Below are 26760 nucleotides of genomic sequence, written 5' to 3'. Positions count from 1 at the left end.
ATGCCGTCCCCGGCCATGAGCTCTGTCTCCTCAGGAGCCAGAGGACATTGCCACACTGCATGAGAATACATTGCTATGCTCAGAAGTCACTCCAAACCTTGCTGTCCCAGCTCTGAGCCTGTAATGATCCATTCTGTAGCTTCATAAAGTTGAAAGCTGCTGCTTGACACACTGAAGAGTGGAGGTTGCTGCCTCCTGGGGTAGCCATCATACAGGAACATGTACGCAGGCTGTGACTGGATGGCCAACATAAAATAACAAAGCCTCCTTGCTGGAAAGCAGTGGTAGACTTTTATCTGGCTGGCTATGTATACAGAAGGTATATCCCAGCAGGCTGCCTGTTCTGCTAAATAGATGGGAGGAGGGAACAGACCCAGGAATGAATGGGTAGAAGCATCATGGGGGACAGTAACAGAGATGGAGGTGCTCATTACAGTATGATTAGCACATCAGGTAACAGTGAGGGAAGATGATTATTTGATGTGATACGGATGAGTGACAGCCTCTAGCAGCCCATAACTGAGTTGGTCTTCCTGGTGTAAGCACAACTGGAGTCAGCAGGCTGACGGGGTTCGCAGTGGATTGGGCTGTAGATATAGCTGACTGTCAAGGACAAGACATCCCTGCGTTTGATGGTCAGTTAAACGTTTTTCAGACTGTCTCCCATCAGAAATAAGGATTGCAGCAGCCTTCAAGAACCAGATACTGCTACCTCTGCACCAGGCGGATCTCCACACTTAAATGAGAAATCCCAACAAAGTCCTATTTTGGATACTGCTAACAGGAAAACTGTCCACAAGCTCAATTCCTTTCAGGATAGTAGATTAAGATGGGGCATTACAACTTGCTTTCACAGCTGCTAAGTAGGACTCTGTTATCTAATGGTTGCTAGTACAAGGTGTGGCAGCCTGGAATCAATGAAACCCAGGTCATGGACGGTGGCTTGTTTTTAATGAAAATCTGCATGCGCAAGGATGACTTTTAGATTTCCATCCACAAAATTTCAACTGACAAACACAAAAACATGACTTTCCACATGGATGAAAGAAGCAAATTAGAAATAGGGTTTTCTAGTACCTTTTTATTTCTATTTTCAATCCTCTTTAGAAAAGCCATTTCTGAGGACGCAGAATAAAAGGTTCTCAATTCTTCCCCTCAACCAAAGCACGCATTCTGCAATATCTGCACGGCCAAAGATCGACTACAATAGCAATCAACAGTGCCATATTTGACAGTCAATCACTTCAAATAACCAAGAGAAAATTGCTTTTATTTGAAAAGGTGTAACAAGAGTTCAGTACAAAGGGTGAGATTCGCTGCATTGAACTTCAGTCCTCAAAAAGTCAAGTTAGTCAGTGGAGAGAGCTGTCTTCAGAGAACTATTTGTTGACATCCATCTTGAAGCGGGAAGAACTGCTCCTCTGGAGAGAGCTTAGGTGTGACTCCCCTCTTTCAGAGAGACAATGGTTGTTGAAATACATCTTAAGTGTAGTGCCCATTACATAAAGAAGGGATAAATGGGTAGATTTTAAAGTTGGAAGGGGAAATTGAGTATTTTCTAGATACAGTTTTCTTAGGTGGTGTTTACATGATAATTGAAACATCTATTCTACAAAGGCCTCAGATCTCCACCTGAATCTCAAATCTGTTTGCATTTTGCCTTAAAAATGCTCAAAAATGTGTCCCTGCTATTTTGTTTGCACTTTTTTTGTGTGGCATTTGTTCTCACCAGGTTTTTTCTGCATCAGAATGACAGGCTCTATATTAAAAACTGTAATACTCCTACATTTAGAAAGCCAGGAATTGAGTTAATTCAATAATAGCCAAGCTTATAGGAACAGCTTATCATAAAACTCAGGACTTCACTGAATAAACATGGCAGTTTTCATCAAAATCTGGATGGCTGCTTGGAGAAAGCCAATAGAAATGAACCATTCAGGTGAATATTTCAATTCTTAAGCTGCTACAGAATGAGTCAAATGATCCAATGATGCAAACAATAATTAGAAAAAGTAAAACTCTCACAACAGAAAAAAACCTTTGTTCCTTTTTCTCCCCCAGTTATTTCCCTTTTTGAAGCCTCCCAAATAAAAAAGCACACACTGAAGACTTACTTTGCTTTAAGTGTTTCCTCTTGGAAATTCCACTGAGGGTCTTCCACTAGCTGCAGTTCTCGTAAAACACTCCCTGGCTTGTAAGCTGCATTGATCACCATGCTGAGAACCTATGAAGAAACAACACCGACAGCACTGACGGGTTTAAAAGCAGTCCCTCACCACACTGAGCATGATCTCAGGTGTTGCACAAGCAGGAGCAGCTTACAGGTGCCAAGTTAGGTACAAAGCTGCACAGGGTAAGCGTTAGATGCAATGAGAATTGGTCCCAGATTGGATCAGTGTGTCAAACATACTGTAGATGACACATCATTTTGATACGGTAACTGCATTAAATGCTGCTAGCTAACCCCAAATATCTCCTGTTTATCCATAATTTTTCTTTGAGACAGATCCTCCCACCCAAAGCAGATTCCATTTGCTGCCACCACAGTGGCTCAATTTAATAAAAAAATGAAAATACTTCCGACAGCTCAACCAGGTACAAAGTCGTGTGTGCCATTACACACTGAACACTAAAGGGGAAATTCATGTACTTGAGGTCAGCAATATGCTTAAGCATCTGCATGCTGCGTGCCTTGACTGTATTAAAAGAATATTAATGAAGTCAACACAAAAAGAGTTTGCAGGACGTGTGCCTGAAACCCAGTGTGTGTCCACTCTGTACAACAAAACGCATGTGCCAATCCATTTAATCCTAAGTCTCTCAGAATAAAAATGATTCTTCCTATTGGCTCACGGAATCTAAGCTTTAATAGTCTACACTTTGCCTAAGGAGATAAATAGAAGAAAACCAAATCTCTTAAAAGCACCAGACCATATGTTTGAACACTCTGCATTGCATGCACATGAATGACCCCACAGTGAGCCTGCACTGTTTTTAATATAATTTAGCTCTTTACCTAACGCCTGTTCTTAATTCTTGAGGGGCTTGCAAATTATTTCAGGATGATGAGCGTTAAGTTTCCCCAGCACCCATGAACGTGGTTCATCAGAAATGAAAAACAAAGTCATATTGCAAAGAGTAATGTTATTTATGGTGGGGAGTGGGGTTGGGGTTGGTTAGTTCCGAGTTGTTTTTTGTCTTTTTAAATCCAGCAACCTGAGGATTTGCTAGTATTTTGAAAACCTTGTAGGATTAAGCATTTTCAGGCAAGGGCTTCCCTTAATGCTGCAAAGTACCATGTAAAATGGCAGTTTGAGTTATTCAGCTAGGTTATTTCCTAGAAGTAAAATCTGATTTACCATTGGGCCCTTAGAAACAATTACTCAAACCACTCTTCCAAAAAGTGCCATTAGAGACACCTAAAGCAATGCGGAATGTCTCACGCAGCTCTGATCATCCGTACACCTCAGAGCACTCTACGAGGAAGGGCAGGAGCACACTCCCTATCTCACACAGGGGGAAACTACAACACAGATTTACCCACAGCTTCCCAGCTGGTTCCCATCTCATCACACAGCCCACTATACTAGTTACCAAGCTGCAGTGATTCCCAAGAGAACAAAAGCAAGCGTCCGAGTGAGCCCATCCAGTGGCTCATCCGCATCTCCTCTTGCCTGCCTCTCACCGTACAAACCGATGGGGCACCGGACTCCGACACGGGACACTGAGGCCCGATGTAGGGAAGCCAAAGGTGGGTCTTCAACACACATCAAGTGCCTGGGTAGCTCCCACACTCATTCACAACTCATCAAATGTGTTTCCCTCTTCATCAGCAAATCCAGGGAATTATTTAATGCCCACACAGGAGCTTGTTGGGAAAGCTCTCCTTAAGCACACTTCTACAGCCACTCTGCTTGCCAGTGGCAAAGCTGGGAGCAGAAAGCAAGTGTCTTTTGCTGACCAGCTCCCACAAACGGTAGTGTCCTGCTCCTTTATCAGGGCGATGGTGTTTTTATGAGTTGTCAGAACAGTTGGGAAATGAGCAAGACAAGAAAACCCAACCCTGCAAATAACAGCACGGCCATGTCTGGGCATTATCCCAGACACCTAATGAACTCCAGCCTTGCAAAGACACCCACAATACCAGGACTTTTCTCAAAGCTGGCTGGTCATCAACAGGACTCTGTAAACTTCTAAACTTAGTTTTTTAAAAAAAATGTTTTGTAAGAACAATCATTTCCCTTTAAGGGAAAAAAAGATGTTTTTTTAAAAACTCTGGCTTTCACTCTTTGTGTATCTCAAGTCACTGGTTTTGGCATGTTACCCTACAGCAGAAGCCCATCACCATGTTAACAGTGTTAACTTCTAACATTATCGCTTCATATTACACACTATTAAACACTAGGGAGAAACAAGAACACTGGCTCTTGTGGAAAAATTAACTCTGATTAAAGGAAAACCAGTGAAGAAACCGAGACCAGTTGCCAAGTTTCCAGTTGTCAACTTTCTCTGGAGATGGAAAGTTACTTCACCCGTATCAGACTGGTCAAATTTTGATCTGATTCACTAAATTCCCTTTGGCTGGAGTGTGACAGTCTGATATTTAGGTAGTTCTTTTCAGTTTTTCAGCCTTCTCCATCAGGAATGGTTTGGGTACAGCCAGCGGTGCCCTGGAGCCGAGGTGTGGATCAGACACCACCAGCCTTTGCTGCTACGCACCTATGAGGTTTTATTTTGATACTGCTGAACTTCGGATTTTCAGAGGTAAGTAGGCTGGAGTCACATCACTGAGCACGATCACACAGCACCACCACTGTCAGGTGCACAAGGGCCCTTTTCTGTCCATGTTTAGATGTGTCTGATGCCACTGGGCAGTTCAGCACCTTTCTTCACATCATAGTTTTTGTGTATTCACACATTTCCCATCTCTCCACCCCTCTTTGTTAACAGTCCTGATCCTGGATGAAGCTTTCTCAGGAGATTATCACTGATGAGGTGCAGGTCAAAATACCATCACACCTCTTCTCCTGTTCAAGAGCCCAATGATCAGCATCCTTTTAAGGAGAAACTCAGTTCCCCTCCTCTATCTAAGATATGATGCCACATCTCCTACTTAACAGGAGAGACCTTAACTACCAAGCTAGCCTCTGTCGGGACAGTAAACAGTCATTGTATTTTACCTGGAACAATGACATGCCTGTGGGACAGAGAGAGAAGGGAAAAAAAAAAAAGAGTTCTTCGGGATTCTTTGATTAGATGAGCAAAGATTTAAAAGTGAGCTTTTGTCACAGTCAAGATTTAAGTGCTTACATGCTTATCAATAGTCCATGACATTTCAAAAATACCAATGTCCAGATTCTAAGTTGGAGGAACTACTACAGATGAGCTGAAGTCCACTGAGCAGTCTTGAGGAGGATGTTAGTGAACCCTCTTGCAGAAATGCAGTCTGTATCTTTCCAGACTATAGAGGTTTCTGCCATTGCAGCACCACATCTGATCACTAATAATAACCCTATCAGCCCAGCTCAATAATACATCTCAGGCTCAGTACAAGCAACTTAATTTTCTGAGCACTACAGCTTAATTATGCAATTTTTTCCTAAGAAGTCATGCTGTGCTCCAAAAAATTCAAGTTGCAGAGTGCGATAGCTTTCCTTCACAAATGCTGGCTGATTTCTCCTGTTTGCATCACTTGGACAGTCAGTCACATTACCTATAAGTCCATTTTCTTTTTAAAAAGAGAAAGGGCAAAGTTCCTTAAAAATAGTAAAAGCAGTAAGAAATGAGGCTAATCTTTACAGCGTATTTCCCTAAAAGTGGTGGGTTATATCTGAAGTCTTTAAAAGACACCTCATTTTGTTTTGCAGCGTTGCCATGGTAAGTTGTTGGCAGAGATGGAAGAACTGTTCAGAAGTATTTTTTAGATATTCTGACCCAACAACTAAATCTAAAGCTGACAATGTGTTTATTTTAATTTAACTTTAAGCTAGTATTTATTACATATTTTAGCTACTACACAGTCACTATTATTCAGCCAAGATGCAGTTGTTGGATGGCAATGGTTGATGCCTCCACTGTGTTCAGCTCCAAGTTTCAACTTCTTTTCCAAACAAGTATCTCAGGGATGAGACAAGTTTTGCAGCTGATATTAAACAGGCATGACCACCTCACTTGCCTTCTGGCCTGAAATAAACCACGATAAACCACTGGGCCCAGCAGAAACTTGTGCTGGCACCAGGAATAGTGAAGAGCTAGGCTTTAAAAATAAGTTTGGCACTAGACAGCACAAGAGTTACTTGTCACTCACCTAAGGCTTTGCATGGATGCAAGGATATATGCACACACACATACAATTAAAATTACTATTTTTGATCATACTACAAAGTAAGTTGCAATTGCTTTCATGGTTTTGCTGGGGAATATTGCTCAAGGGCTGCCGTTCTGGGGCACCTTAGCAGTTTCCTCTGTGCAGAGCTCACAACCTCTGAACCCAACAGGAGGACAAAGCAATTGTGCAGAAAGCCGGGGGATGCGGTAAAAATGCAGAACTCAGCAGAAATGCCTGTTCTGTTGGAAAAGAGGTGCTGCACAAAAGCAAGGCTATCTGAGCTGGTTCTCTCCCGACACCCCAGGTGAGAACAGCCCACACTACTCAGACAGAAGAAGATGCTCCTACTCCACACTACGAGGGTATCTCCTAACCTTGTTTAACCCAGAAGCAACCAGTACTGATCCACAGCTACCTCACCATTAGCATGCAGGTGAGTAGCACCAGTTTGTTTGGAGCTGGATCCAGGATGATGCTTCACTGCATTAGTGATGGAGGAAAGGAAGGACTGATGCTGAGAAGCGTCATGAAGTACAGTTGTGCTGCATTTTTTGATACAACCCTCATGGTTGACTGTGAAGGAAGCTAGAGGATGGGGAGCTACCTCCCTCAGCACCCAGCCAGGAGCAAGGTCTCCTATCACCTGGTGCTAGTGGGGAGAGGACATCTGCTCTCTTCTTGCCTTAGGCAATCCAGGCTGGAAAATGGGGCAAGGTTTGGTTGTTCAGCTGTTTTTAGAGTAGGGTTTCCATTGGTGCCAAACACAGCAGCAGCTCTGTCACAGAGCCTGCTGCCCACTGTGAACTGGCTGGTGACTGGCACAGACTTTTAACTTGAGCGTCTCTGAAGGCTGTGACTTACGGCTGGAGACCCGGGTGATTTAAAAAGCTCTCACCAGACCACTACTGACTCCACTGTTCCTTTGTAGCTGTTGTTTTCAGTTGTCTTTCCCACCCTCCCCTGTGTGTTGCCAAAGTAAAGCCCATGTATAATTTATCTATTCCAGACAAGTTATGCTGATGCATAATTTACAATGGCCTGCAATTTTCCTATATAGTGAGAGAGAGATAATTACAATGCATTTGCATTCCTGCGGCCACATCATCAGTGGGTGTAAAGCAAGACTAAGGCATCAAGCTCAGCACTGTGACTGGGTCCAGAGAGACGAGGACCCTTGTGAGCTCTTCAGCTGTACAAAGCCTTGTGGCTGTGGTCTTGGGCTGGAGGAAGTATCTCCTGCAGTCTTCTCACCACTCAGCTCTGCAGTCCTTCTGGGTGCTCTGGCAGCTACTACAAATCTTCATCTTGATGCAGGGATGTCTTCTTTGCCACTTGTTGCATCCTCCACATACTGGGCACCCTTCTCTTCCCCGCTGCCCACGGTTCTCTGAGCTGCTAACACCTCTCTCATCTATGCAGCAGCTGACAGGAACCAGGTGTACCTCCCCTACAGCAACACGCTGAGTGTCTTCCCTTTACCCTTTCCAAAATTTGGACTTGGTCACTGTGGTCAGAATGACCTTGAATTTATCTGCAAAGTAACGCTGACCAATGCTGGGCCACTGCCATTGTCCCGCTCCTTAGGAAGTCATTCATGTCTCCAAAAGCAAGATGCCCATGCCTCACTGACACTGCTATTTACTCCTTCAGCAAGCAATTCTGTAAGGAGGCAGAGCAAAAGAGAATAGGCTTTCTGCAGGAAACTCAGGTTGGTTTCCACAGTTGGTAATTGGTCAAATTCTTGAGGAATTTGGAGAAGGTGGTATTAGTCTCTGCAGCAAAGCCCTAAGATACTAGGGGAGGACCTGACAGAAGCTTTGCACTGCTCATGTTTTCAAAATCCAAATTCCAGGAGGCGAGGAGGAAGAAACATTAGCATAAGTACTGACTCTGCATGCCTCGTGTTTCCCCCATGTTGCTTTTTCATCGCCTTTTTCCCAAGCAGCAGCAGATTGCTAACGCTCCACATCAGCAAGCCGCTATGGACTTGGTTTCAAACGTGGCAGCTGTCAACTTTTGCTCTGCAACCACTTTATGCTGCTTTGTGCTGAGGGTTATTTCTGACTAGCTTCCTTGAGACCCAAGTGTCCCACCTGCACGGGCAGCTGGGTTACTGGGCTCTCTTCATGGCGCAGCTTTTAACCATGTGAGACCACCAGCAGTGCTGTTGTGTATAAAGCAGTGCACATAGGTGATGAGGAAGCGAATGGGGATACAAGAGTCACTCTACAGTACAGTACAGAGTTTTTTTCAAAACTGGTGGGCGATTTGGGAGGAACCTCGTCTTTTAGGTGTTTCTGTTAAGGGCTGCGATTCATCTCATTTCAGACAACTGCAAACATCCTGAGCTGGGCACTGATGACCTTGTCAATACATCAGATAAATGAACACCTAGAAGTTCCCATGCTTTTCCAGCAAGGGCAGAGGGAGCTCAGACATGCCCCTGCAACCACGTCAAGGGGGATTCATATAGATACAGACCTGAAAGCTGGAAGATCTGGATTTCTAGAAGGCCCAAGTCAAACAATGGTGTCCAAGGCACCATAGGCACCCTGCTTATCTAACAGTACCATCTTGCTGTCCTCTGCCACTTGCAGTCACCTTGCCTTTCATATGTATATAGGCCAAAATCTTTGTGGAAAGTACTTGTGCATTTTTTCAGACAAGCTAGCTTTTCTCCGAGGTCAACAGCAAGCGCTCAATACTCTGGATTTGGCCCAAAGCAAGCACTGATGGGATCAGGATGAAGTGAATAGATGGTGGTGCTCTGTCATCCCTGCTGTGTGGGATTAACACATTCACATTCATCAAGAGCTAGGCACACCACAGCTTTCACTCAGCACATCGCACACACCCCTGCTTGGCTTTCTGTCCTATTCTCTTTAGATCTCGATGGCTTGGGCCCCGTTGGACCATGATCACATAAAGGTGTCACCCACACTGAAACTGCTGGCCCAACAGCGTCGTGGGTGCTGAGAAACAGGTTGATGGCAACACCCACAAAGGCCCTCACTGGGGATCGCTCTGGTCAGAACATGAATTCTCTTGCACACAGTTAGACAAAACTTGCTCCCAACCAACAGAACTCCCCATGTCTCAAAAACATCACCTCTCCCATCAAAAACCACACAAATATACCTACCCCCTCTTCCCATCTTGCATTTCTGATTTATGAAAACTACTACAGAGCTCCAGGACAATTTTAGGTGCATTCTTTTCAAATTCTGGGCCTAGCAACACATGATGTCCCCTGAAATGCCCCCAAAAGATAGCTGAGCCATACCTCTTTAAGGACCAGCACGCACTTGCCAGGTCCGACAGACTGAGGTAGCTCTGCTATTCTGCCTTTGTTTAAATATGGACCTGAGAAGCAGCGGTGGTTGATGTAGAGCTGGGGGCAGCAGTATCTCCCATTGATGGTGCCTGCAAGGAGAAAGTAGTATTGACGTGTGTGCAGCACTTCTGTATAATAAATCAAGGGCCCTTCTTCTTCCTCCTAGATGTGGGAAGAAGGGGAGAAGAGTAAAGGAGGCCCAAAACCCTGACATAGAAGGTAGAGAAGTCTCTGCTGCTCAAATCCATCCCACACAGGAAAAGCAAGTGCTTTTAACAGCAACTGATTTGGCTGCACACCCTACTGAAAGAAGAATCACAAAAGGATTTCATTCATAACGTGACCCAAGGCTCTTTTGTAACTCACATTGCAAATGGATGTGAGTGACTCGGTTGCAGCTTTCCAGAAAATGAATATATTAGCTGCCTCTCACAGATACGGAATCAGCTCAGGGAGAGCATTCAAGTGGAGAGGTCTACAAACACCTCCTCAGCTACCGTCCTACCCAGTAAGCATGGCGGTGCCATTCCCCTGACCCAACACGGGTCTACAGAGCAACTTTCTTTGTCTGGGTTAATTACTCCGGGCTCCTTTACAGCCCATGGAGAGAAGTGGGTACTTCTAGATGCAGCTCATATGCCATCCAAGTGGTTATTCACTTTTTGGTTATCATACCCAAGAAGAGCCTATTTCTCCCCATTTGATTGTAAAAGGGCCCTGGAATGTTGGCTTGGATGCCAATGTGTGTCCTGCCATCTGCTGAAATCAAGTGAGTTAAATGCTGCCCCTCCTGCTGGGTCTACACAATTAACTAGATGAATACTGCACTCAGAATCTCCTGCCATTGCTACAGGGGAGAAAAATTTGCCTTTAGCAGAAGTAGCAGACATGCCCACACAGTCCTGATGCTAACACCGGGACCCATTCAGTCCTGGTGTAAGCAACTTCATTTATGCCAATTAAAAAGTCGCATCCATCTCTACCAGGGCTTCATTAGCCTGGCCCCAACATCATTAGCTGAAATGGACAAGCTGGACAAGCTGCAGGGGAACTCGGATAACCCCAGCAAGACACAGTGTTCACACATGTAGGCTCACACCCTCACATGCTGTACATCAGAGACTCCTCGCACTGTTGGTGGGTCCACACTGCCTCACACCCCATGGGGGATGAGGTTCCATCTCCCCACCCGTACAACACACTTGCTCCCTTTTGGTGGTCATCCCCCTCCACACAGGCAACGGGTCCTTGAAATAAGGATGCTGCTAGTGCCCAGCAGCCTTACCTGTTGTGTCTGGCTGAGGAACGGGGCAGAGGTCATGAGGTATTTTCTCAACAGGCACTGTGGAAGGTAACCTGTTAAAACAGCAATTCAGTGTTATTTCATAGTGTCAGGCAGGACAAAGGGGCAGAACCAGCTTTCAGGCTGGACCCAGAGACACACCAGCACCTGCCTGGACTGAGGAAAGGAGGAGATACCTCAAATGCAACCCCACTTCCACATGGTTTACCACAGCCTAGGGCCAGCATATTGCAGAAGAAGGAGCCAGCTCCACACCTCCTCCAAAAATATACTCTGGTCTGTGAGCTTTAGCCCTTCAGGCTGCAAATATTCACACTTAAATCCCTTAAATTCTTGTGTCTAGAAACTGCAAGGGGTAGATAGGGAAATGCCGTCCTGGCACATGTCCGTCTTTCATAAGCATCCCTTACTGACCATCAAACACTGGCCATGCAGTTTCCAACCAGTGAAAAAATTCTATTACAAAGACTTTCTAATATGCTCACAAATATTTTAGATTTAAAAGAATCCTCTTGTTGACTGTGCTGCAGTATCTGGGCAGGAGTTTGCAAAGTCATTTAGCTGCTGTGTATTATCTCCCCTGGAAGACCTGATGCATCCCTGTAAAAACATCACCTTAAGTAACAAAAACTTACTGCTTTTCGGGTTGCACAACTGCAATTCTTCTCTTCCTTCGCACTGCAAAAATGAAGCAAGGAAGAAAAAAATAGTTTTGTACCCTTCTATCCTATAAAGTATACCCATAATGCATAAAAAGCTGTATAAATGCACTGACTATAAAATGACTTGTAACACAATGAAATGGTACTTAATTACTATCGCCATCTTTTCTTGGTATTTTTTAAGTAAGTCACTACATCATTAAAACCTACTTTAAAGATGTAATAATACATTTAATCTTTCCTCTGGAATGCTAATACTGTGTTTTATGGGATCAGTACAAAAAAAAATTAAAATAAAAACACAAATATTTTTCCATACAGAAACACATATGGATAAGATTACATTTTACAAGCATGATTACCTTCAGCATAATTTATCCCTAGCTATAAATTGCAATAAGGCTGCATAATGTTGCCATAGCAGTATTCTCTCAAATTAGGCCCCGGCTGCCTGATTTTTAACTTAAGCATATTTAACTCTTCAAAAGGGTTGACACATTTTAAAATTTGCCTTTCAGATGTTAATTAATATAAACAGTGAGGCTAATTTTTCATCTGGTGGCTTAAGATTGGGGTTGGATAGCTTCTGCGAGGAACAGGAGAACAACACCAAGCCACTGAGCACTCATGAACTGCCTTCAAATGCAAATGGAAAGGGAAGAAATTCATCTTAATACACACTGGAGGCAGGACAAAACACTATGGGCTTACTTGTGCTGGGAGAGATTTAAATTAAACACTAGGGAAATCTCTGGGCTGATAAGGGCAGTGAAATAATGGGATAGATACCCTGGGAAGGGGCAGAAATGCCACCAGAGAAGGCCAGCAAACATTTCTCAATTTAGATGGAGCAGATCCCAGTCTGGAGGGGGAGCACCTAGATGGCCTCTTTATGTCAATTCCACCCTGTATTTTATGGGTTTTTTTTCCAATTTGAGGTCGTGTCCCCCTAATTCACTCAGCTGCCCAAATGAACCTGCTTCAGCGCAACGAAACCTGGTTTCACTCTGGCAACACCATCACAAACCCACAACTCTGCAACCCCAAACCACCTACCACCCCTTCCCAGCACCAACAACTTCATTTTTAGAGGGGCTGATCACACAGACAAGTACAAATTGCATAAAACCAGTGCTGCAGCGTCTGGTCACTAATGAGATTGATTACTATTTATTACAGTACATTTACAGCCTAGTTAACTACTAGGCTGCTAGTTAGGTTGGTAGTTTCAAGAATAGGATTACAAACATAAGACAAACTCTCTGGTATATCTGCTGAAGTAATATCTAAGTTGCTGGGGGTTTCCATGTACTTACAAACAGCTTTGTGTGGTGGAGTTAGGTTATAAGCATTCGCTTCACACCAGCCCACGGGGAAAATGTCCATAGACTCTACATCAACTATGTACTCTGGGGAGGGCATCTGTAAACCTATAAACACAAATTTATAACGTAATTTAGACACGGGAATACCAAGCTCAGAGCCATTCAAGCATTCATCATGAACCAAGGGAAGCAAATGATGGAACACGTGAAAATAAATCTGCTTCCCTGCATCAAAATCAGGCATCATTTCATCTTCAGTTTTGCACAGACAGCAATGATAAGGCTGTTGCATTCACAGTGCAACGTGATTCCAGAGAAAATCCCCATTAAGAGCACTCTACGGGTGCGCAGTGGAGAAGGCAAAAGCCAGTAAGGTTAAACACGCGCGACTTTCCCCAGCAAGATGGCCTGACTGACCTCTAGCTTTGTTGTAGAGTTGCACAAGCCAGTTAGCAGCAACTTGCTGGGTGCTTGCTCTTTAATGGTAAGAGAGTGTATATGGGCTTTAACAGGATGGTAGCTGATGAGACAAGCCTTCATGCCCCGATGTCCCCCAAAGCTTTTTTGTGTCGTTCTGCCCTCGAGTCACTGATTTTAAGGGTGGGAGACGGCCACTTTTCTGTCTAGATGTGCCATGGATTCTCCTAGGGCTCTTCACTGCACATGAAACATGAGCTGATCACCCAGCAAGGGAGAGACAGTACAAAAACCCCAAGTGGGACAGATGCACTGATACCTCTGGCACAATACTGACTCCAAAGCCCACTGAGAATCTCTGCTTAAAGCAAATCTCTTGCAGTTTGGTTATTATGCCTCCTTTACAAGACATTCTCCTGTCTTGGTTTATGTGGGTCACACTCAAAGCCCACTCCAGCAAATGGAAATATTCCCACTGGCTTTCAGTTCTTTTGAAAACAACTCTGGGTCCTGAGTCAAGACACCATTTAATTACTCCAATTCAAGTCCATCTGTGCCAGTACAGCCTGGCCAGCAGCTTCATTCCCTCCTGCCATTTCCATCCTAGAACCCTTATCTCCAGCACCAGCATGAGATGATCTTCTAATAAAAGAGACCAAAGCATCAGCAGCTTCCCCTGCAGCATCCTTGCCTTTGCATCTGTTACAGCATCTTTGCCTCCTGCTTACGGCAGCAGTGTTTGACTGTGCACAGCTAGATGACTACAGGGAACTTCCCACTAATGAATGTTCATCAAGGGCTTGCAGTGTAATTGAAACAGTAATTGAACTTTGTGATGGGAAAGGCATCGAGGCTGAGACACAGCATTTGGATCAATCTTGTCTCTAGTAATAAACCTGATGCACTTCGAGAGTGCGTGGCTGTATGAAAACCCAAAGGAAGCAGGAAAATAGGTGCTGGCACTCACACTGCTGGATGAAGTAATTAAAAAAATGAAGTCATGATGTCTGTGTAGATGCACAGATGTCTTTGTGGTATTTCTCTGAGCCCCGCATCATGTTCACGCATTATACATTGAAGATGCAGTCTCTATTTCACTGGGATATGGGGAAGGGAAGAGGAAGGGATGAAGGCTCGTGATACAGGACACAATCTGCTCATACAAGCAGCGGAGACTCAATGCAAGATCTCAGCAGCTGGCATTCCCTGCAAAACCATTTCCTTCCATGAGAAAATATCAAGAGGTCACTGCTCAGTTTGAACCTGATGAAAGCTGTTCAGTGGGCAAAACGTTTTCACCTAACACCACAAATCCATCCAAGGAACTAATGTGAGAACTGCTGAAATAAGTGGGAAGAAATGCAGGGAGAGAGCAAGCCATGGATCAAGACCTAAACAGAGCAAGAGAACAACACAGTCCCCACTGAAATCTCACCAGACCTGGAAAAATCCACTATTTTCATCACTGTAACTTAACTGCTCTACAGTGTCATTCTGACCAAATAAGCAGACTGAATGTACTTTCCCACTTGCAAACAACTACAGATGTGACACAAACATTCTGGTTTTGGCGTTTACAGATGCAGCCACCCTGACAAGCAAGGAAACACCACAACGTCTGTTCTCCTGCAACTCCTACTCCTCTTATAAGACACAGTCATAGCTACTCTGTCCTCCCGGGCACTGTTTCTGCCCCCTGGTAACTGATAACCCTGCCTTCCACTTCCAGCATCTCACTGCTTCATTTGGCCTCACTCATGTAAGTAGGAAACAGCTTGTTTGAGACTCATTAGTTTCATTTGCTGCATTTTATGCTACCATCTTCTTAGACTAAGAAATGTCCATGAGACCTGAGAGGTTACATGGAAAAGAAAAGAACAGGGAGATTGGAAACAAGGTGAGGAAAATCTCCACCTCCTGCTGTGAATCTTGTAGGATGGGCAGAATAGAGCAGCAACTCTAGAAAACTCTCCGAGGGAAAATTACGGAAAATCTCCCTGGAGAAGTGATTAACAAAAGGGTTTTCCTCATATTCCTAGGCTGTGCAGAGAGTGTACATTATTACTTGTATAAATTCACACCAGAAAGCTTCAGCTTTAAAATCTAAAATGAGCCAGTAAAAATTAACAATGCAGATGATGAGTAATAAAGTAGCAGAAAGTGATGGGATGCGCACAGCATCGGATCAGACCTATGCTTCTCTTCCACCATGGGGGAACTATACTGCTGCTCATTTAATGCTCGCCCTGAAGTTTACAGAGTTTTGCTACTGTACAAAGCGTGATTTATTAAGCAATGTTCCCTCATGTCTAACTCGACGCTGCTTAACTACTGTGTCCTGTTTTATGGCTGCAGTTTGGGCTGTCAAACAGTGAAACTGGGAGGGCAACAATGAAAGCTTCAGATGTGCCTGTGATAAATGGTGGGACCCGAGGTCTTCAGCAGTGGGCTCCCATGGTAGTTGGGGAGTCTTGCTGCTACCAGAATATAAATAATCAGTTAGAAACAATAGTGTATAAATGGAGTCAAAAAAACATGCCACAGTTCAAGCCACATTTATTTTACAACTCTGCAAGCAGGGTTTGGGTTTTTTTTTTTAATGCCTAGTTTTAGCACAACACTGTGAATACTGTAGTCATGTACTTCAACAGCAGCAAAGATTTCTTTTTATTTTTGCAGTCCTTTGCATCTTTTCCTTTTACTACAGAACATTCTATTCCTGGTATCGAGATATAAACCAAGCGTAAAGGCAGCTATATATCAGAACTCAAAAGACAAGGAGATGCACATAGGTTGTAAAAAGCATCCTTTAAGAAACTGAAAGAGTAAAAGGGATGGAGAAAGAGACGAGGGAGGGGAGCAAGGTGGGAGTGTGTGGCCCTCTCCCTGCTTCTATCCAGGATCCTGGAGGACTAGTTAATTTAAGACCCAAGAAACAATGCTTCCTATTCACTATAATGGACAAAAGTTTAGTGAACACTGAGTCCTTCTGAAAGTACTACAGCTTGGGGAGGGCAGGGGAAGATGGATTCCCAAACCCTATAAAATCTGCCTATAAAAGTGAAGGCACCTGGCCATTTAAGAAGGGGAGCTGCCAAAATGGGTCAGATTCCTTGACCAGATGGGTGTGAAGTCAACAACAGTTAGTGAGAACTGAATTTTCAAACAAGCGTTGATTCCAGCTCTTTAATATGTACCCCACACCCAGACCAGGCTGCAGATGAGCTTTTGCTGCCTCAGAGTCAGAGGGCAATCAGTTATCTTAGATGAAAAAAAAATCAAAACCAGCTATTCCACACAGCTCTACCAAATGCAAAATCATACCTGCTCTGTATGCTGGAGATAATCACAGAGGAGACAAAGTGCCTGTGGTGACAGCCGTACATCAGGGATGGAGAAGGGTGACAATACAGCTCTCCTACATCCCCCCAGCTCTGCTGCATTCAGGAGCTCGCCTACAGCTCTGCTCTCCCCAGATCTCAGCCAGCACAAACTGCGAGGCTTAGCAGCAAAGACACGAGAAGCACAAAGGATTTGGCCTGCCAAACTTTAGGTCAGGAGTAATCTCTCTTTGGGTAGCAACTGCGTTATAAATCTCTGAGAATGGGATTTATCACGGAGGCATCAGGAAAGCCTTGTCTACCATATAATGCTACTTCCGTAGAGCTAAACACCACTGAACACCTGCCTTTCTTATATTTTAGAGCAAGCTGCTAGCACAAATGAGGCACTTTGGGTTACCTGAACATGTTTTTCCTAACTTGAAGGGCTTTGATCGGAGACCTTTCCTCTTGTACAAACTGCACCGCACGCTGTCACATGCCGAAATACTTCTTGGGTTATCATAATCAATGCAGCATGATGCTGAAGGAGATGTGCCAGGTAACGATGAAGCAATACAGTTAAGAATCACCAATCGGCTTCCACTGGCTTCCAGTCCCAAAACACTGAGTGCTGACCATCTTGCGGATGAGTGAAGGTGACCTTTTGTGCAGATCAGGTTTGATACTTCATCTCAAGTACCCCTTGATAACTGCAAGATATCTGCAAGGATATCTGCAAGAACCCCTTATAACCCCTGTTCCTCTGTCCCTTCCTGAAATCATGTGCTCGACAACGTTTTGTACTCACATTAACTCTTTCCTAACTGTTTTCCCTGGAAGAGCTAAAAAAACCAACCCTGCATCAATCTCTCAGAATGAGGGTTCACACTGTTTTTGAGGAAACAATCTTGACAGCGGTCTGAATTTAATGCACTTCAGGAAAACTACCCATGAGCCAGCAGACTGACCTCATGGGCCATCAGAGAAGCCATGGGTGACTCCTTTCCTCCCTCCCACCTCCTGCTACAGAGCTCCCATGGAGCAAGCAGGTGTCACTGACTTAAAAGACTTACTCCCTTTCTTTTTGATTCAGCTCTCTGCAGGGCAACATTCTGACCTGGAGCCCAGCACAAGCTTCATTTCTCCCCATCCTTTCCTTCTCTTATAAGTCTGGGATACCAACGACACGCACTACTCCCTGAGCTGCAGAACACGACTGTGCCTTGCCTTCCTCCCATCTCACCAAGCCAACAAGCCATCTCCTGGGGTTGTACATCACGAGTGTTTAAGAGATGTTGCTCTTTCATTGGCCAAGTCTCTCAGGGATACCTTGAAACACCAATCAGCATCTACCAGAAATGCGTAAGCTGAGCTGCACAGGATCTACCTATCAGCACAGGATTCCAAACAAAGGGGTGTTTCAACATTACGTCTCCCTGAACCGGCATGGTAGCTTAACCAAATGAATTTTATTTTGCAGATGGGAGGGTTCCAGTAAGATGCTGGGGTTTGACTGTGTAAGGGCTGGCAGCACAAGGGATGGCATATCTGCCTTCTGCATTCATCAAGAGGCAGAAGCGCAGATATTAAAGAGGTTGGTGATGAGCTGGACACCAGAAGTGCCTTTGATATTTTCATGGCTCTCCAGAAGAAAGTAAAGAAGCATATTACATTTGTCATTATGTTGACCCAATTATGATTGATTTCAGAGTAAACTGAAGCTCTTATATCCCTTATAGATGAAGCCAGTAGCTTCAAACAATAGTGTGTTACCTTGATGGGTAAAAACTAAACAATGCTGTCACAATGGCACATGCTACAACAACCGATGGTTTATCACAGTGCCCATGAAAACACTTCAATGAGCATGGCTTTCTGCTCTCAGTGACTTTACAAATAATACTGGTTTTAAAGCAATAATAAGAAGAATCCCTGTGTTATTCTAAATTACACTTACATAAGAAGTCCTTGCCAGTTGAATTGAGAAAGTCCCAAGAGCAAAACCTTACAAAAAATGAGCTCATCTGTATACCTCGTTTCAAGAAAGGTGGAAATGGAAGTTAAGATACGGTATTATGGTCTGCTAGTTTTTCAGCACTCTCCTAATACTGCCTGTACGGTGGTAGTGTTCTCCATGGGGCGATGGCTTTCTAAACTCTGTATAATAGAGTTACTGCCTGCAAGAGCTCTCTTAGATCAGCGAAGGAAACTGCACAACCACAGGGAGGAGGGATGTGAGCATGTGATGACCACAGTGAGAAACAGCATATATTGCGTAAGTTTTATGGACCTAGGTGAAGAAAGGAGTGAAATGAGAAGGGATGAAGGGAGAAAGGGAAAGAGAGAAGGAGGGAGGGAGGGAGGGAAGGAAAGAAGGGAAGAAGTTGCAGGGGGTTAGAAGATCCCATGAGAGTGTGCTGGAAATCACAGTGGACATCTCAGCTACACAAACTGAGGCTAACATCCATTCCTAGGATGGAGATCTGTCATGATGGCAGGGAGGAGGTTTCTATCATCAAGGAAGATCATGCCGCTAAAAGTCCATGTGGATCAGAAGGTGGAAGACAGGAACAGGGAGAGAGCAGGGAAAGATAATTCTTTGTAGCATATTATTGTCCAATGTGTATAAAACGAAAAATGTGGATAAAGCAGTTTTGTGCAGATGAACGACAAAATAAAGAGAGTGTTTGAGTGAACCACACAAACACAAGAAGCCTTTACAGCACGTACCTTCAAGGTGAAGCCACATTAACCGTCCTTTAACTGAGGTGATAGAAGCGACACATATCTCTGCAGGGTTCCAGGGGTTCACTGCCTCCAGCTTCATGTTCTTGGTAAAGCCACGGCTGAAGGATGTCTGAAAGAGTCAAGAGTCAATACTGAAACAGGGCACTGCAGCACTGCATGACTTTAATTAGGCTGTCCACTGGGAAGCATAAATTTAGCATGGTTTGCTATTCACTGGAAGTGCAGGATACACTGAAGGACACAAAGGCGTTTAGATTCAAAATGGAGCAGCCCTGGACACCTGTATTGGGTTTGCGTGGCAAGGTTTTGGTAGCTGCGGGGCCACAGAGGTGGCTTCTGTGAGAAGCTGCAAGAAACCCGCCCTGTGTCTGATGGAGCCAGTGCCAGCCGCCTCAGAACAGACCTGCAAGTGGCCAAGGCCAAGCCCGTCAGTGACGGTGGGAGCACCTCCAGGATAATGTATTTAAGAAAGGGAAAAAGTTGATGTACAATGGCAACTGCAGCCAAAGACAGGAGTGGGAATACGTGACAGCAACAGCCCTGCAGACACCCAGATCAGCACAGAAGGAGGCAGGAGATGCTCCAGGTGCCAGAGCAGATGTCCCGGCAGCCCGTGGGGAGCCTCTGGCCAGGCAGGCTGTGCCCCCAGCCCGTGGAGCCCCAGGGGGAGCAGATTCCCCCCACAGCCCATGGGGGACCCTCTCCCAGGACAGAGGGTGCCTGCAGGGGGCTGTGACCCATGGGCAGCCGCACTGGGGCAGCTCCAGGCAGGACCTGTGGCCCTGTGGGGAGGAACCTGGGCTGGGGCAGGGCTGGGGACCCTGCTGGGGACCCCTGGGGCTGGCTGTGCCTGGGGGGCAGCACCCTGTGGGGGGACCCACGCTGGGGCAGTTCATGAAGGGCTGAACCCACAAGAGGGACCCATGTTGGAGAAGTTCATGGAGGACTGTGTCCCATGGGATGGTCCCCAGGCTGGGGCAGGGCAGAGCGTGAAGAGCCCTGTCCCTGAGGGGGAAGGGGTGGCAGGGACAGCGGGTGAGGGACTGTGCTGCTCGTGGGGGGAAGGTTGATAAAGTCAGGAGTGAGTCCTGGAAGAGTGGGCGTAAGGTGTTTTTAAGATTTGGTTTTACTTCTCATCACACTACTCTGATTTGATTGGTAACAGATTAAACTGATTTCTCCCAGTCGAGTCCATTTTGCCCATGACAGTAACTGCTGAGTATGCTCCCCATCCTTATCCTGACCCACGAGCCTATCGTTGTATTTTCTCTCCCCTGCCTGGCTGAGGAGGGGAGCGAGAGCAGCTGGGGTATGGGCACCTGGTGTCCCGCTGGGGTCAGCCCTCCATACACCCGTACAAATAACCACTGATGGCAACAAATCAGGAAGCAATGTATGTCATGGTTTACTCCAATCCATACCTCTCAGCAACTGGGAGGAGGTCACTCCACACCAGCTGCAAGCATATTTGAATGCTTGCTAGTCATGCATTTGCTTTCCACCATTGTTAATGGGCTATTACGCTGAGGGTTCCCAGATCTCCTACACTTGAGCACCTCTCACCTTGCTAGGAGAAACCTTGCAAAGCAAATAACTCATCTTGCCTGAGAACAGAGAAACTACATTTAGTTGGCCAGGCTGACTGAGGCTGGAGAAATCCCAGTAACCTACGCTCAGCATACAAGGTCTTTCTCTGCAGACTGCAGGTACATAAGTTGCAGGTGGGTGTAGATGAAACCAGTTGTATTTACTGCCACAGCAGTACCTCTGTACACTTAAATACAACACTAAAGAAAAAGGTCTTTCGCAAGTTATCTGAGGCACCCACTGCCCTCCCACTCTTCTCCTGTGAAGGCAAAGCCAAGCCAGATATTACAGCAATGATCTCCAGATGAGGGGCTATCACCACGAATAAGAAACACAGGACCAAAATGGGGGGTCATGAGCTTGCCAGAATGCAGCATCCCCTGTTGTGGTAAGTGTGTGGGAGCCTGAGAGAGGCTGCAATTCAAATCATTCAGGTACCACTGCTGTAGGCCAATGTATGCCTTTGCAAACTGCTTCTGTCCAACGCTGGCCTGGCCATATGACAGCAGCAGGCTGCTGACCAGTCCCTCCTGCTCCTGTCAGAGCCAGGATGGCTCAGCTCCAATGGAACAAGCCAGAGCTCATGTTTGTAACCACTGCAGCTGATCTGAAGTGCAGAGGTATCCCAAGACCCCACAATCCTCTCCAAAGCCTACACAAGCCAAGCCTCAAACTACTCTTCACTCAGTTCCATCCTTAACCTCTATTCCTTTCAGTGCCCCCTCTCGCTTATGCTCAGTCCCTTCCAAGAATCCTACCACCACTATCACAGAAAACACACTAATGCAATACCTGTGGCCATGCCATGGCTTCCTTTCCTTGCGTTTTGCTCCCCTCTGTCCCACTTGTTCTGCAACATACCAGCTCTGAGCATTTGCACCTCTGTTTGCATGCAGCAGCATGGAAAGGTTCCCACTTTTGGCTGAAATTTTGGCTACCAATAATAATTAGGATGGGTATTAATTGTCACTGGCTCAAAATGACACCAACCTCTCATCCAGCAACCCCATGTGAGCAACTGAAGCCAGATTCAAATTCAACCCTTCTGCTATTTGTACAGCACCTAAGACATGTCACCTTAAACAGTCACTGGGAGCTCTCTGTGAGACTAAAAACTTTGATTTGGTCTTTTTTTCATCAAGAGGCCTTCCAAGAACATGCTGCTAGTCTCAAATATTGCTTGGACTGTTGCAAGCCTTGCTCTGTACACAGATCAGCTTCACCCTGTAAAAGCTGCCAATGGCCAGGACTTCAGAGAAGCAAGGTGAGTTTGTTTAAATGCCTTTTATGTTGCCTAACAAGGAAACGTCATTTATCATCACACCGTCTCCTTTCATTGCAGTTCGGTGCTGGAGGCTAATTTATACAGAATCAATGGCAAAACAGTTAGCTGGGAGTTTATTTTACTAAGCATTTGGTCATGTCAATCCATTTCATAACTGCCTCTTCTCATTAAATATACCCCCTAGGGAAACAGTTACAGCATATCCACTTCCAGCACCACGTCTGGCTGCACTAGGTGGAAGATGTGCTTGCAATACAGCTTCTACCAAAGAGCCGCTCACAGCCACGAAACAAATGGACGACCTGCCAGGGAGGCTGCACAAGTGACAACAGCGAGATTACATCTCTCTGCAGAGAATCGTGTTATCGAGAGCAAAAGAATAACAGACACATGTTCATCTGATGAATGTTTCCTTAAAAAAAAAAAAAAAAAAAAAAGAGGAAAAAATAAGTGCTTGGACCTGATTTAATCTTTGGAGGATATTACGCAGAGACTATTCTCAAGGCTGCCAGTGCTGAGAGCACAGATCCATTACCTGACAAAAAGAAAAGAGATATAAAGAAAAAGGGGGGGGTTGGGGGGGGTGTATGTGTGCTTGCAGAAGAAAAGAAACATGAGAATCATCCTACTCTACTGGTGGGACACAGCATTGACCAGCTTCCCTCAGCACTTTCAGAAATCTTCAAATTCCCTTGAGGCAGAGGGTGTTGCATAAGATGGCACAATAAATGGGGCAAACAAATATCAACTCTGAAGTCTCAACTCCCAGGTCAAACTCTGTTGATGATACAGGTCTTCTGAATTCATCAACAAAAAGCATTCACATTCATCAATTCACCATCAAAGGTCTGTTCCAAGCCAGGCTGCCCTTGGGCCACCACAGATGAAAGGCAACAACATATCTGGTGTCTTGCGAGACTGTCTCCACCCTGCTTTTCATAAACATCCTGTCCCCCCATCGTGTGACTTCTGAGTACAGCGAAAGGCTGTGTAACTCCTAGAGTAACCAGCTTGTCCACCATTCACAACATTGCTTTATTTTACAGACCCTTCTGCGCTTATTTTAGGTACCACCACATTTCCAGTTACTGATGGGATCTCAACTTCCATCAGTTGATGGGAGCATGAAGAAGAGCACCAGGTTACTGGAAAAGGCAGAAAGGCACATCTGCCTTCCAGCAAGTGATGAACCTGTCGGATCAAGCCACAACAGACTGCTGCTGCCAGGAAACAGCCTGCAGAAGACTGTTTCCAAAGCTCTGAACCTTGATGGCCTCCAGCGTAATGATGTGCTGCTCACTCTTTACATCATTGTTGCTGTATCAAGGAGGCCCATGATCTGTCCTAAAGACCAGAGCATCCATGCGGGTTAATCACTCTTCTCACACTCTGAGCTCAACAATTTCAACCTTAGCTGTTAATCACGTTTGGTTTAGTTAAACGTATCCCCCTAGGAACCAGAGAAAACACCCAAAATGTAAAGAGGGCCAGATGATATCACGCAATTTTTTTACCTAGTTGTTCGGTTGTTTTTTTTTAATAGCACCTGCATTACTTGTAATGGTCAGCTGATATCCTCCTTGTGCTAGGTGCTGTACAAAATCAGAGAGGAGATGAACAGCAGGAAATCTAAATTAATCAGACAAAGACAAGAATAAGATAACATTTTTCCTCTTTTAGGCACGGAGACCTGAAACACCTCTCCAGCTGCCTTCCTAAGACAGACTCACGGCGGTCTGCGGGAACTGTCCAAAGCCTTGCTGCAGCTTCTCTGTGCAAGCTATTTTGTTTCACACGGACCAACAGGAGCAATGCAAAGGCAAAAAGAGAACTTACATTTTTAAAGCACAGGTGAGGCGCTGCCTCCGCTCCACACTGCTTCTGGTAGTCTGCCCAGTCAAAGTCCTGGCCAGAGTAACCTGCAGGATGAGAACACAGAAAGTGCCATCAGCCACCACCTCACACCAGAGAGCGAGCACAAAATGGGCCCCAAGCAGATGACCATTTGTGTTTCAGCATCCCATCCCACTACAATGAACTGTGCAGCATCAGCGGGCAAGTTCTCTGGATGCCTGTTTACACACCATGAGAGACAGTGCCAAGGCTTCTCCAGCCCGAACTCACACATCTTCTGCACTTCATTTTGAAAATTCCATACCCTTGTTAAAAATTAATAAAACATACTAGTGTTCCTTATTTTCCCTTTTCTGTGAGCATCTCCCAGATAATAAACCTGTAACTATTGAGAAGCGCTACTGCCCCCAATTTCCAGGTGGGGCTAGTCATGGACTTCTTTCTCCTTCCTTTAGCTATCTCAAAGATGTGATTATGGAGCTGGACGTCAAGGGTCCCTCAGCAGTGGACAGGGAGAGGACCAGCACAATCAGAAGCTGAACCATCTTCTCTTTCAAAGCATAAGATAAATTCTTCTCTCTCTTCCTGACATTGATGTACCCTCCATGACTGACTTTCCAGCAGCTCAGCGTACCTGAGCTGAATCCCATCACAGGAAACATTATCCAAGGTTATATAGAAACTTGGAGCAGAACAGGAAAATGAACACAGATTCCCCAGCTCCCAGACTAAAGCCTCAGCAACTAGATGATCCCTGCAGCCTCTGCTTCTGGGAAAGAAAGGGAAGCAACACTGATTTATATGAGCATCTCTCAGACAGTCCCATCACAGGAAGACAAAACAGACCTCATCCATTCCTCTTACCTGGCTATTTACACAATAAACTCTTAGGACAGAAGGTGAGTTTTATTTAATTTGCTTTTGGGGTTTTTTTTTGTCCTTTATATTTTTCCAGTGCTTGAAAGTGCTAATCCTGTCCAGGGCCCTGTGACAATACTGTTCATACTCTAATAACATTATTGCAGAACTACTCTTACTGGGAAGTTTTAGGAGTCACCTAAAGGCCAAATTCTCCCCTCAGTCTCCCTGCCTGGAAGCTCAGCCTGGCCTCATTTCACAGAGCATCCCTTTATGCCTTTTTCATTGATAGTCAAAAAGGGACACTCAAGATCAGATGGGAATGAATCATTTATGACAATGAAAATTGTGACTTTTTTTGTAGGCAAGAAAGGACTGGAATACTGAATGGAGTCACCTATCAGTCACCCAGATCCAAAAAAGAGGTAAAAATGTTGGAGATAAAGTCACAAGTACCCTGGTAAGATGCAAGTAGCTGGGATAGGATGAACTTCTAATCCTAATGATTACATACATGACAAAGAAATTAATGACATAAAGCTTTAAGTTAAGATGCCTGTCTCTGTGGGTCATGAAGGTGCATAATAATTGTAAAGCTACAAATACACATGCACAGGGAAGTAAAAAAGGGCAACTACTTATACGGAATGCTCATTTTTCATAAGGAAAACACATATCCTTGCACAACCAATTTATGCAACAGTATTTTCTTCCCACTGCTCCATCTCCTTTTTTATCACCAGTTCCTTGTTTGCCAGATACTCTTCAGCTTCAAAAAGTGAAATGGAAAACAGGAAGAGAAGTGCACATCACTTAAGTGTCAGAATGGGATTCATCTGATCACATACGTTTGCAGGAGATGCCTACAGCTGTGCCTGTCACCCTGGGTTCCCTAAAGAGTCAGTGGAGGAACAGGCAGATCCAGAGGTGATCTGTCTGTCCTCCTGCAGAAGGAGCACAACGCCCTGTGAAAGTCCCTCTCCCTCGCCACTGACTCCAGAAGCAGCCAGGGTGATGGGCTCAGGTGGGGACAGCTACAGTGTGGTTGTCTACATTGAATCATCTGGGGTCCATCCCAGCTACCAGAGTACGCTTGCCTTCAGGGACCCAAAAAACTGCCCACACCTTGCACTTTATCACATCGCCAATTCAAACCCCTCGTGGACAGGTTTGAATCTTGATCGCTAGCTACGCAAAATCCTGGCAGAGTGGATGGAAAAGGCACACTGACAAGGTTTCAGTGAGGTATAACAACTTGTGACCGCACAACCACCTGTTGGCTTGGCCCTGCACCACTGAAATCACTGGAAGACCTCTTGCTGTAACCTTCAGCAGGAACAAAACCTGGGAGGGCAGTTAAAGACTTTGCCATGACCCACTTCAACAGCCCAGCGAGGATGACCCCAAGTGAAGCATACTCAGGGACTGGCTTCAAACAAGCCTGGACCTGCATATGGCCTTTTCACGGAGCATCAAGATGTAAGCTCCCTCCCTTAGCACGTGGGGAGGTACCACGTCCCCAGTACCTCCATTAGCACGTGGCATTCACATACTGTCACCCTTTAAGGCTCAGCCCAAGTAACAACGTTCAAAGCTTTGTTTGCGTGACTCAACTGCTGCTCCTCAAACATGTAAAACCTCACTGTGTTTGCTATCTCAGCTCTCAGCATGGAAGAGCCCAGCAGTCTAATCAGAAGCAAACAGAACAACACAAATGTACTGGAGGTTTTGGAGCT

At 45.2% G+C, this 26760-nt stretch overlaps 1 protein-coding gene across 2 annotated transcripts in view; it reads right to left on the bottom strand.

Annotated features, from left to right (window-relative positions):
• The window catches only part of SFMBT2 (Scm like with four mbt domains 2), a 122635-nt gene that overhangs the window by 19245 nt on the left and 76630 nt on the right, over positions 1–26760 (bottom strand). For both annotated transcript variants that reach the window (XM_055807931.1, XM_055807932.1), the window contains 7 exons: positions 24149–24231; positions 19423–19549; positions 12944–13057; positions 11601–11643; positions 10948–11018; positions 9612–9751; positions 2115–2224 (listed from right to left, as the gene is read on the bottom strand). In XM_055807931.1, the coding sequence (XP_055663906.1) occupies positions 2115–2224; positions 9612–9751; positions 10948–11018; positions 11601–11643; positions 12944–13057; positions 19423–19549; positions 24149–24231 (688 nt within the window). The remainder of the gene's footprint in view (positions 1–2114; positions 2225–9611; positions 9752–10947; positions 11019–11600; positions 11644–12943; positions 13058–19422; positions 19550–24148; positions 24232–26760) is intronic.

This window comes from Falco peregrinus, chromosome 6, assembly GCF_023634155.1.
Source record: "Falco peregrinus isolate bFalPer1 chromosome 6, bFalPer1.pri, whole genome shotgun sequence".
NCBI lineage: Eukaryota > Metazoa > Chordata > Aves > Falconiformes > Falconidae > Falco > Falco peregrinus.
The sequence above is the reverse complement of the archived record's forward strand: the minus strand, read 5'-3'. Positions and strand labels throughout refer to the sequence as shown.